A 12,744-nucleotide genomic window follows, 5' to 3' on the forward strand; every position below is an offset into this window, starting at 1 on the left:
CTTGTTAATAGTTTTGATTTCTTTATCTGAGAACTGCCTATCCATTTCCCTTGCCCATTTATCAATTGGAGAATGGCTTGATTTTTTGTACAATTGATTTAGCTCATTATAAATATGAGTAATTAAACCTTTGTCAGAGGTTTCTATGAAGATTTTTTCCCAATTTGTTGTTTTCCTTCTGATTTTAGTTATATTGGTTTTGTTTGTACAAAAGCTTTTTAGTTTGATATAGTCAAAATTATTTATTTTACATTTTGTGATTCTTTCTATATCTTGCTTGGTTTTAAAGCCTTTCCCCTCCCAAAGGTCTGACATGTATACTATTCTGTGTTTACCCAATTTACTTATGGTTTCCTTCTTTATGTTTAAGTCACTCACCCATTTTGAATTTATCTTGGTGTAGGGTGTGAGGTGTTGATCTATTCCTAGTCTCTCCCACACTGTCTTCCAATTTTCCCAGCAGTTTTTATCGAATAGTGGATTTTTGTCCCAAAAGCCGGGATCTTTGGGTTTATCGTATACTGTCTTGCTGAGGTCGCTTTCCCCCAGTCTATTCCACTGATCTTCCTTTCTGTTTCTTAGCCAGTACCAAATTGTTTTGATGACTGCTGCTTTGTAATATAGTTTAAGGTCAGGGACTGCAAGGCCCCCATCATATGTGTTTTTTTTCATTATTTCCCTGGATATCCTTGATCTTTTGTTTTTCCAAATGAACTTTGTTATGGTTTTTTCTAAATCAGTGAAGAAGTATTTTGGTAGTTCAATGGGTATGGCACTAAATAGATAAATAAGTTTGGGTAGGATGGTCATTTTTATTATATTGGCTCGTCCTATTCATGAGCAGTTAATGTTTTTCCATTTGTTCAAGTCTAGTTTTAGTTGTGTGGCGAGTGTTTTGTAGTTGTGTTCATATAGTTCCTGTGTTTGTCTTGGGAGATAGATTCCTAGGTATTTTATTTTGTCTAAGGTGATTTTGAATGGGATTTCTCTTTCTAGTTCTTGCTGCTGAGCTGTGTTGGAGATAAATAGAAAAGCTGATGATTTATGTGGGTTTATTTTGTATCCTGCAACTTTGCTAAAGTTGTTGATTATTTCAATTAGCTTTTTGGTTGAATCTCTAGGATTCTTTAAGTAGACCATCATGTCATCCGCAAAGAGTGATAACTTGGTCTCCTCCTTGCCTATTCTGATGCCTTCAATTTCTTTATCTTCTCTAATTGCTACTGCTAGTGTTTCTAGTACAATGTCGAATAGTAGAGGTGATAATGGGCATCCTTGTTTCACTCCTGATCTTATTGGGAATGCATCTAGTTTATCCCCATTGCAGATGATATTAGCTGTTGGTTTTAGATATATACTGTTCATTATTTTTAGGAATGACCCTTCTATTCCTATGCTTTCTAGTGTTTTTAATAGGAATGGGTGTTGTATTTTATCAAAGGCTTTTTCTGCATCTATTGAGATAATCATGTGGTTCTTGCTAGTTTGCTTGTTGATGTGGTCAATTATGTGGATGGTTTTCCTAATGTTGAACCAGCCCTGCATCCCTGGTATGAATCCTACTTGATCATGGTGAATGATCCTTCTGATCACTTGCTGGAGTCTTTTTGCTAGTATCCTATTTAAGATTTTTGCATCTATATTCATTAGGGAGATTGGCCTATAGTTTTCTTTCTCTGTTTTTGACCTGCCTGGTTTTGGAATCAGTACCATGTTTGTGTCGTAAAAGGAGTTTGGTAGAACTCCCTCTTTGCTTATTATGTCAAATAGTTTGTATAGTATTGGGATTAACTGTTCTCTGAATGTTTGATAGAATTCACAGGTGAATCCATCAGGCCCTGGGGATTTTTTCTTAGGAAGTTCTTTGATGGCTTGATGGATTTCAATTTCTGATATGGGATTATTTAAGAATTCTATTTCCTCTTCTGTTAGTCTAGGCAGTTTGTATTTTTGTATATATTCATCCATTTCTCCTAAATTGGTGTATTTATTGCCATATAATTGGGCAAAGTAATTTCTAATGATTGCCTTAATTTCCTCCTCATTGGAGGTGCTGTCCCCCTTTTCATCTTTAATGCTGTGAATTTGCTTTTCTTCCTTCCTTTTTTTAATTAGATTGACCAGTACTTTGTCTATTTTGTTTGTTTTTTCAAAGTACCAGCTTCTTGTCTTATTTATTAAATCAATAGTTCTATCACTTTCGATTTTATTAATTTCTCCCTTAATTTTTAGGATTTCTAATTTGGTTTTCTGCTGGGGGTTTTTAATTTGATCGCTTTCGAGTTTTTTCAATTGCATTTCCAATTGATTGATCTCTGCTCTCCCTTGTTTGTTAATATAAGCTTTCAGGGATATGAATTTGCCTCTGATTACCGCTTTGGCTGCATCCCAAAAGGTTTGAAAGGATGTTTCGCCATTGTCATTTTCCTCGATGAAATTATTAATTGTTTCTATGATTTCTTCTTTAACTAAACGGTTTTGGAGTATCATATTGTTTAATTTCCAATTGGTTTTAGATTTGGTTTTCCATGTACCATTACTAATCATTATTTTTATTGCCTTGTGATCTGAGAAGGCTGCATTCATTATTTCTGCTTTTTTGCATTTGTGTGCTATGTTTCTGTGACCTAATGTATGGTCAATTTTTGTGAATGTGCCATGTGGTGCTGAGAAGAAGGTGTATTCCTTTTTATCCCTATTTATTTTTCTCCATATGTCTATTAATTCTAATTTTTCTAAGATTTCATTCACTTCTTTTACCTCTTTCTTATTTATTTTTTGATTTGATTTATCTAAATTTGATAATGGTTGGTTTAAGTCTCCCACTAGTATGGTTTTATTGTCTATTTCTTCCTTCAATTCTCCTAGTTTCTCCATTAGAAATTTGGGTGCTATATTATTTGGTGCATACATGTTGATTAATGATATTTCCTCGTTGTCTATAGTACCTTTTAACAAAATATAATTACCTTCCCTATCCCTTTTGATCAGGTCTATTTTTGCATTGGCTTTATCAGATATCATGATTACCACTCCTGCCTTCTTTCTATCAGTTGAGGCCCAGAAGGTCTTACTCCATCCTTTAATTCTGACCTTGTGGGTGTCAACCCGCCTCATGTGTGTTTCTTGAAGACAACATATGGTAGGGTTTTGGATTCTAATCCATTCTGCTATTCGTCTACGTTTTATGGGTGAGTTCATCCCATTCACGTTCAAAGTTATGATTGTCATTTGTGGACTCCCTGGCATTTTGATTGCCTTCCCTAATTCTAACCTTTTCTTCTTCGGCTCTACCTTTTAGTCCAGTGATTTACTTTGAATCAGTCCCCCTTGTCCCCTCCCTTGATGTTTCCCTTTTTAGTCCCTCCCTTTTTCTTCCCTCCCCCTCCCCCCTCTCTTTCCCTCCCTTTTTGTTCTCCCTCTCCCCCTCCCCCCCCTGGTTTTCCCTTCTCCTTACCCTTGTTGGGTAAGATAGAATTCAAGATCCCAATGGATCTGGATGTTTTTCCCTCTCAGAGTTGATTTCCCTGAGATTGAGGTTTAAGTAAACCCCCCCCCTCTTCCTCTCCTTCTTTTAGGAGTTTTCTTCCCCTCCCCTTCCCAGGTGAATCTTTGTGTGAGAACCATTATTCTATTTGGTCTTTCTTTACCCCCTATTTATACATTACATTTTCCCCACATGTTAGTATACATGGGTTGATATAAATGTAGTCCTTATAGAAGAGAGTTTGAGTAAAAGAAGAAGATAACATTTTTCCCCTTTCCTTAATATTTACCTTTTCAGGTATTCCTTGCTCTTTGATTTTTGGTATCAAACTTTCCACAGAGCTCTGGTCTTTTCTTTGCAAAAAGTTGGAAGTCTTCTATTTTGTTGAATGCCCATACTTTCCCTTGGAAGTATATAGTCAGTTTTGCTGGATAGCTGATTCTTGGTTGGAGACCCAGCTCTCTTGCCTTTCTGAAGATCATGTTCCATGCCTTACGATCATTCAGAGTAGAACTTGCAAGGTCTTGTGTGACCCTGATTGGCATTCCTTTATATCTAAATTGTCTTTTTCTGGCTTCCTGTAGGATTTTTTCTTTTGTTTGATAGCTTTGGAATTTGGCAATTACATTCCTGGGAGTTGTCTTTTGGGGGTTTAGTGTAGAAGGTGTTCTGTGAGCTCTGTCAGTGGCTGTATTGCCCCCTTGTTCTAGAATCTCTGGGCAATTTTCTTTGATTATATCTTGTATCACCATGTCCAGTTTGGTGTTTATTCTTAACTCTTTCTAAGAAAAACCTTTCTAGAGTTTGGAGCTATCCTGATCATTAGAAGACTCTAAACAGAGGGACACACTATCATTTGTCAGGTGTATTGTAGAAGGGATTCTTGCATTAGGTGGGGAGGTAGACATAATTACCTCTAAAGGTCCTTCCACCTTTAAGATTTGGCAGTTATATGGCATTAGTGTATAGAATATTGGCTGTGGAGTCAAGAAGACCTGAATTAAAATCCCAATTCAGAAAGTTATTGGGCCATTACTTGACCTTCCATGCCTCATGTTCCTCATCTATAAGATGGGGTTAATAATAGCACCCACCTGCCAGGATTGTTGTGAAGTTAAAATGAGTTATTTGTAAGGCAAACTTTGCAAACCTTAAAGTACTATATGATTGTTAGCTATTATTGTTGTTATTATTTTATGAAGGCAATTAAAGAAGTTCAGGAAGTGTATTGTATCAAACAAGACAAAGAGAGGAACCTAGGATAGGAAGATGTTTCTCCTCCATATCTACGGGGATTACTCTTTCATATTAAGAAGGAGGGCTAATAGCAGAGATGTCTGGGCAATAGACAAAGGCAGTCAATCTGAGTTTATTTCCATTCCTTGGAGTTTTTCTTGTTGTTGTTCAGTTGTTTCTGGCATGTCTGACTTTTTGTGACTCCATTTTGGGTTTTCTCAGCAAAGTTATTGGAGTGGTTTGCTATTTCCTTCTCAAGCTCATTCTACAGATGAGGAAACTGAGCCAACAGGGTAAAGTGATTTGCTCAAGGTCACACAGCTAAGGTTGAATTTGAACTTAGGTCTTCCTGACTCCAGGCTGATGCTCTACCTATCTCTCACCTAGTTTATGAAGCGCCTTTGGGTATTTTATAAATAATTGGAAAAGACTCTGATTCTGAGAGTCTCTTTGAGAAGACAGAACTTGGGCAAATACAGATTTTAAGAGCTCACTTTACAAAGAACTGTCCTCATAACATTTTGAGTTAGGTAGTGCAAACTTTATTCCCATTTTACAGAAGTGAATTCTGAAGTTGAGAAATGTTACATGGCCTGTCACTGATGGTTATTAGGTGTCAATGTTGAGACTAGAACACTGATCTCTTGACTTTTCCCACTGAAGCATATTTCCTCTCTTATTTCAGGACATTTCTTCCTACAGAGCTCTAGAACTTATATGAATAGAGACATTTGGATATCTTGGGGAGAGTGGCAAGGAAGGTTGCAGATTTCTTGGTTCCCTGGGGGAGGTGGAAACCAGGAGGACTAGAACCCAATAGGCCCCAAGGATGGTCTTCTGTTACATTTATGATCATGGAACATTACTTTTCAGCCAAGAGTGAGTAAGGGAGCATGCAAAATGGGGTCAGCATCTATCTAATAGGTAGGGTGAAATAGAGGTAGGTGTTTCCTCTAAGTACTCAGGTAGGGATACCCTTTGTTCTCTAGGCTCCCATAGCCTCTTAAACTGTAAACAGAGCACTGGCTAATTATTGTTTAATTATTGTTTAAAAACCAATTGGCACAGTACAATCACTGCATTAATTACCCTGCCAGCATCTGCTTTCACTCCCACCCCACCCCCTTACTCCTCCACCAAGTCCCTCTCTCCTACTTTAATTCACATTCAGCTTGAGAGAACATCTCCTTTCTCCTGCCTAACTTGATCTCATCTACGCCAGGGAAGAGGAATAAACCATAAAAGCCCACCAGAGATTTGGGAGTTTTGACAGCTGTCCAAGATAGAAACTATCCACCTACAGAGATTCAGGATAAGGCCAAACATCTTAGAGCTGGAGGAGAAGGGGAAGAGAGTTTGGAAGAGAGAAGAGAGACATACACAGAGAGACAAGAGAAGACAGAAAGAGGGGAAAGGACAGAGGTAAAGAGAGGGGTCAGAAGTGCATGGTGGAAGTATCCACATTAAAGGAGAACTAAAAAAAGAAAGTGAGAGAGACTGAGAGTGAGAGAACAGGAAAGCAAGAAAGAGGGAGAATACTAAGAGAAGGGGAAGGATGTCGAAAATCTCATGCAGAGAGGAGGAGAGTAAGGAAAGGGTGAGGAGGAGAAGAGAGGAAGGAGGAAGAGGAAAAGGAGACCAGGGAGGAAGAGGTAGGGGAAGGAGATTGTATAAAGGAGACTCTAGAGTAAATAGATGTTAGAAAGTCAATGCCAGAGTCAGGAAAAGGATAAGGGAACCTAACGGGGAGGAATAAGGGAAGCCAGTTCAGATAAGCTTGCTCCGGGTCAGTCCTTTCTCTAAAGGGAAGGCGAAAAGCTCAGGGACACCCCGGGAAAAGAGGGCAAGCTACCCTCTGTGCTTTTTGGGGGTCTGAGCCAGAGCGAGGAGCAGTAGGAAAAAAAGAAGGAACACATTCCCTTTACCCGCCTGAGAAGACAGCCCTCCCCACCCCAATCCACCCCATCCAGACTCTGGCGCACCCCAGGCCCCAGCTCCCCCTGGCTCCCCTCGCCCGTGCCCCGCCCCCCTTCTCTCGGATGCTTCCTTCACTAGAGCTTTTCCTGCGGGGCTCAGGAAGCTGGCCTAGCACAGCCACAAACAATAGCTCGGGGCTGTGCTCTTGTCTCGTTCCTCCGGCAGCTCCTCCCGGTGAGGCAGCCGGCTGGACCCTGGGCAGGCAGGGGCACAGAGGAGCAAGCATTTCCCGGAGTCGAGAGGGAACCCGGCTAGGGCAGGTCCGGACCCCCTGCACCGGCGGGCGCAGCCTGCAGCCAGCAGCCCGGGGCATTGTTGGCACCGAGTTGAGGGAGCAAGATCAGGAGCCGGAGGAGGAGCAGGAGGAGGAGGAATAGGAGGAGGAGGAGGAAGAGGGAGGAGGGAGAAGAGAGGAGTAGGAGTAGGAGGAGGGAGGAGGGAGCCAGCCAGAGTAGGAGGGAGGGAGCTAAAGAGCGAGCAGGCGAGGGAGGGAGGTAGAGAGAGAGTGAGAGGGAGAGAGAGGGAGGGGAGGGAGGGAGGAGGAGGAGGAAAAATAAAGAGGAGAGAGCGGAGCAGGGCTGAACAATAGAGACAGGCAGACGGGAGAGAAGGAGGACCAGCTGCTGCTGTTGCTGCTGCTGCTGGAGAAGAACCGGAGGCTGAGGCAGCTTGGACCCCTGTCCCCGAGGCAGAGAGGAGGCGAGCAGCCCCGCGGAGGGAACGGGCTACCATGGGGGAGCCGGCAGAAGGCTCCCCCAGCCCTCTCCGAGCCTCGGCTTGAAGCTGGGCATCATCTCCCCCAGCTCTGTTGCCCCCATCCCGCGCCTGCCCGTCTCGAAACCCCAATTCCTTGGGATCTAATCGCTTCAGTCTCTGGGCACCGGGTCCCCGCCGCCCTCGCCCTCGCTCCCAAGGAGGAGACGAGACGCCGGCCCTCCGTTTCACTTCCCGGGGGCTGCCCGCAGAGCCCCCTCCCCAGTCATGAACCCCCCGGAGGGGGTAGCGGAGGAAGGAGGAGCCGCCGACTCGGACGTGGATGCGTTTTTTCGGACAGGTAAGACTGGAAGAGGGCGATGGGGGTGGGGTGGGGGCGGGAGGAAGCCTTCCTTTGGGGCTCTGGATTGCTTTGCTGGGGGCAGCATTGCCCACAAGTTTGGAAAAGGAGGGGAGCTGCGCCGAAAAGGGGGGAGTCTCTTCCCCTCCCCCTGCAAACCCTCTCCCTCTTCAGTTCCCCTTCCCCCCAACCCCCACCCTCCTGCTCTACCACTCGTTGTCTGGGTTATAGTTACTGTGATTATTTGTTGTTATATCAAAGTCCGAGACACTGTTGGCGCTTTGGTGGGGGTGGGGGCTTGTGGGCGGGATGCGGGGCTCGCTCTCTCCCCTTGCCCCCTCCTGCCCCTCAGTATTAAACCCCATTCGCGCGCGTGTGTGCCCGTGTGTATATATGTGTGTATCTATGTGTGTATGGGTGGCAGGGGGAGAAGGGGAGGAGAGAAGGTGGGGAGCTAGAGGTCTGTCCACTTCAGCTGCCTTCCCAGGCGCCAGGAGATGGGGCGATGTTGCCTCACTTGGAAGCGTGCGGCTCCTACAGGCACAGATCTTACCCGCCCCCGACCTCCTCCTGTACCCCTTCCCACTCTTCATCTCCTTCTGCCTATCCCTTCAGCGACGGTCACTAAGGACACTTGGTTAGCAGAGCGCAGGATCCATACTGAGAGAGAGGGGCATGGGGCTGGGGGCTTCCAGTAGGGGCTGGTAGCTGGGAATTCGATGTAGAGAGTAGGAACCGGGAAAGGCAAAACGGGAGCTGGGAATCTCTGAAAATCAAGAGGCTGAGAATCAGAGATTAGGAGCTGGGAGCTGGGAGCGGTGAGTCACGATCTCACTGCTGGGAACTGATAGCCAGTACTACTTGCAAGAGGAGAGAACTGGCACTAGCTGGTGTCTGGATGGAGCTAGAGACTCAGACTTCAGTGGGAAGCCTTGGCCAAGGAGCAGCGGGGCGGAGCACGCCTCTGTTCTCACCTCTTTCCTCCTTTAATGGGAATGCAGAATTAGCACTAGCAGGTGGAGGGCATTTCGTAACAATCACAGCTCATTCCTGGAAGTCAGAGTTAGCATCCCCAACCTCCCACCACCGTGGGGACCGAATCTTTGCTTTCCCGTGGCAGCCTGGGGCAGGATGATGATTAGAAATCAGGGAAGCTAACACTCCTTAGGTTCTTCCATTTCCATGATTCCAGCCCCCAGTATATAGAGTCGTTTGTGCATTTCACATATGCATTCCCTATATCCCTCAATGTCAGTGGGCCAGGTGCCTGTAGAGGCCTCTACATCACATATTTCTCTCTCTATTATAATCCTGTCTTTCTCCACCTGTAGACATCTCTCTCTCTCTCTCTCTCTCTCTCTCTCTCTCTCTCTCTCTCTCTCTCTCTCTCTCTCTCTCTCTCTCTCTCTCTCTCTCTCTCTCTCTCTCTCTCTTTCTCTCTCTCTCTCTCTTCCTTTCTCTCTCTCTCTCCTCTCCCCCCCTCATATGTATATGGGTGCATATAGATTTTCACACATATATTTGAAAAGAGAAATAGATAATGGAGGGATTCCACCTCCTCTCCATATTTAGCTTCTATGTTCTCCATAGCTGTTACCAGTCTCTGCATTTACAGTTATATATTTCCCCTGTATCTGGAATCATCTCATCTGAAAATAATAACCCTAAGGATCTAACTGTTCCCCCAAGAGACTTGGCTTAGGGGGCATGGACAAGAAAGGTCATGAGGTCAGTTTACTCCGGACACACTCTGCTTGTACATCTGTTTCCAAACCCCATTGCTTTGCCCCCTGGGTCATCACTTGGGAGGGAGGTGGGAGAATTGTCTGTAGACCATGTGACTTTGGAGGCAATGACCAGACTGCCATATGTTCTATGATTGGGCAAAAGCGAAAGCTGCGAGAGGAACTCCCTTATATCCTGATAGATCCCCAGACCCAGATGAAAGAGATAAGATTCTTTTCCATTTAAGTCTGCTTCCCAGGGTGAAATCTCTCTCCCCTCAAACTCTACTCTCCCCACATCCTTAGGCAAGCATGAATTCTAAAAAGGAGCAGGAAAGCTGACTTGTGTGGAATCTGAGGGAGGGAAGGCTTCATCTGCTTGGAGTGCTTCCCCAGAGACCTCTCCTCTTCTTCCTTTCTCATGTCCAAGGCAAATTATGAAGTGAGGAAAGGTATCTTCGAGCCCTGCTTTTTTTGACTCTTACCCACTCCCATCCCTACTGAAGACATCCAGGAATCTCATGCTCATGGTATCTCTTGTTTGTCATGCTCCAGATCTATTGATTTATTTCTCTTTTTGATTATCAATACTCACCTGTTTATTTAGGAAGTGAGTCAGTCACCCAGCAAGCTTTCTTTCAGGGCCTCCTGGGTCATTAACTTGATAATCCCCAATAAACAAATTCACATCATATTAAAAGCAATAATGGCTCATCTTTTCCAGGGTTCTTTGGATCATATCCTGTAGGCTACAATCTAGTAAAACTGGCCTTGCCCAGATCATAGTAAACAGCAGTCTTGGGTCAGATTCCTTAGTGAAGTCTCTATGGGACTTTTCCTTTTGAGAAACCTGGGTTTGACTTGGAAATAATCAAGGCAGGAGTAAGTACTTAATGCATAACTGAAGCAAAGAACTGCAGCTCCAGAGGGAGATTAGGGCAAGGTGCAGTCTGAATGTGGCTGACTTTGTTTAGGACCTACCCTCTCTGTATGCTTCATGCCCCTCCTCCCACAACTGTCTGTCATCAGCTTGAGGCTGATCACCATCCTCATTCATAGGAGATTCATCCTTGTCTCCATACCTGGGCAAATGATTTATCCACTCGTTTTTCTTATCTATAAAATGATGGGGTTGGACCAGATGACTTTTAAGGTTTTTCTAGCTCTAAGTCTATGATGAACCTATGAACCTGAGGTATTTTGTACCTCACCCTACACAAAAGTTCTATTTTAACTTGTTTCCAAATGAAAGATTAAAAGAATTCCTCAAACATTCATTTAATGAATTAAAAATTTTATTATACTTTTTATTTTATAGCACCTTTTCCCCCCAAACTCTTTCTCCTCTTTTGCTCTCCAAAGATCCATCCCTTGTGACAAAGCAAGAGAAAGAAAATTAGTCTAGCAAAACTAGCCAAAGCAGAAATGAAGTCAGATTCCATACTTATAGTCCTTCATTTCTTGGAAGAAGCAAGATAGGTACATTTAATCCTTCTCTCTTCTCTGAGGCCAAACTTGGTTATTATAATTGCACAATGGTTTATTTGTGTTTTTGTTGCTTCAAAAATATTTTTGAATCCATACTGACAGGACTAATTCCATCTTTGGGTACCTAACCTGTGATAAATGCTTAGATGATCACACACAGGACTATGGTACACCTTGGCTGACACCTGTACATGGCAGTCAGTACAAAGTCAGAGGTGTTGAGGGAAGCAATTCTCTCACAGCCCTATTATTTGAACTCTTCTTCCTCCCCCCTCCCCATTTTCATGAATGTGCCCTGATGATCCAAGGTGATAGATCTTATCTTAGGATTCCTTATCACTTCATGCCACATCTCTAACCATCTCAGTTTTGTTAAAATAGATGGATCTCAGAGCATTTTCCTATATGTCATTTGTTTCTAGTTCAGAGGGAGTGTGAGAATAGTTTTCTTGATCACCGGGGATGGAGAGGAAAACAGCTGAAATCAATCAGATAATCAACAGGCCTTTTTTTTGGAGGGGAACATTGACAATGTACTCAGCCATCTACTAGATGCTATGGTGATTACAAAAGAAAATGGCAAGACCTTCAGTCTGCAAAATCTTATAAGTAAAGAACAACTAACATGATAGAGAAAAATAAGACTGAAACAAGAGCAAAGTCATTAGAAAGGCAGCAGAGGCCTGATTAATGGGATTGGGGTGGTGGTGGAGAAAGGACATCCACAATAATGAGTAGAAAGAGAAAGAGGAACCACCAAAGGACTCAGAGAAGGAATGGCCAGAGCAGTAGGAGGAGGACAATGAAAAAATTGTTAGTGTTTTTCATCCTGTTATTTTACCTTTCAAGTGGGTATATCTCTTCCTCTGAGTGGGATCCAAAGCTCCTTGAGGGCAGAGGGCATATTTTTATAGCCCCCTAGTGCCTAATAAAGCCAGTGGCTAAAGAAATACTTGTTACATTGAATTCTCGTTATCATTCCTCACCCTTCTCCTACCAAGGGACCACAGGTTGGGGTAGATGAAACAGCAGCCAGTTGTGTCTTTGCCACAGAAAAGAAGGTCCCGGAATAACAACAGAAATCAGAGAGGGATATAACACTGAGTAATGAGTAAATACCACTCAAGCATTTGGAGGGAGATGTGTGGAAGGAAGAGGATGCTCTCCTCTCCAGACTTGTTGGTCAACAAGGAAAAGGAGCTTTTTTGATATTTATTTTTCATGTTTCAAAATTTAAACTTAAGTTCTTGAATATAGTTTTTCAACTGTTCCTGTCTTCCATCCCTGCTTATCCAAGAGAAATTCCCTTACAGAGAATTAAAGTCTGAGGATGGATCATATTCCTTAAGAAGGAAATCTTTGGAGGATGCACACACAAATGGCCCCATGATAAGACATGGAGTAATTAAAATATTTCTATTACTTCTTTTGAGAGGCAAGGCAGTACACTGAGTTTGAAGCCTAAAACTGTTGCTTATTTGTTGTAGTGCCTTGGAATAGTTAGTGGACTTCTCTAAACCGTACATGCAGTAAGGTGGCATAATGGATAGAGTGCTGGGCTGGATTGAGGAAGACTCATCTTTTTAAGTTCAAATCTGACCTCCAACATTTACTAGCTACATGGCCCTGGGCTGGTCACTTAACCTTGTTTGCCTCAGTTCCTCATTTGTCAAATGAGCTGGAGAAGGATATGCCAAACCACTCCAGTATCTGCCAAGACAACTCCCAATGGGGTCATGAAGAGTCAAACATGACTCAAAGGACTGAACAGCAGCAAC

The 12,744-nt window shown here is 43.3% G+C and overlaps 1 protein-coding gene across 4 annotated transcripts in view; it reads left to right on the forward strand.

Annotated features, from left to right (window-relative positions):
* The first annotated feature begins 7,179 nt into the window (after positions 1-7,179).
* Positions 7,180-12,744, forward strand: part of KALRN (kalirin RhoGEF kinase) — a 1,009,634-nt gene continuing 1,004,069 nt past the window's right edge. For 2 of the 4 annotated variants that reach the window (XM_056793558.1, XM_056793562.1), the window contains exon 1: positions 7,194-7,754. In XM_056793558.1, coding sequence (XP_056649536.1) covers positions 7,682-7,754 — 73 coding nt within the window. In that variant the 5' untranslated portion in view covers positions 7,194-7,681. Of the gene's footprint in view, positions 7,755-12,744 lie in introns of all 4 variants that reach the window. The other 2 variants (XM_056793564.1, XM_056793560.1) reach the window with 2 other exon arrangements.

The sequence above is a fragment of the Monodelphis domestica genome, chromosome 4 (assembly GCF_027887165.1).
Source record: "Monodelphis domestica isolate mMonDom1 chromosome 4, mMonDom1.pri, whole genome shotgun sequence".
In the NCBI taxonomy this organism is placed as follows: domain Eukaryota; kingdom Metazoa; phylum Chordata; class Mammalia; order Didelphimorphia; family Didelphidae; genus Monodelphis; species Monodelphis domestica.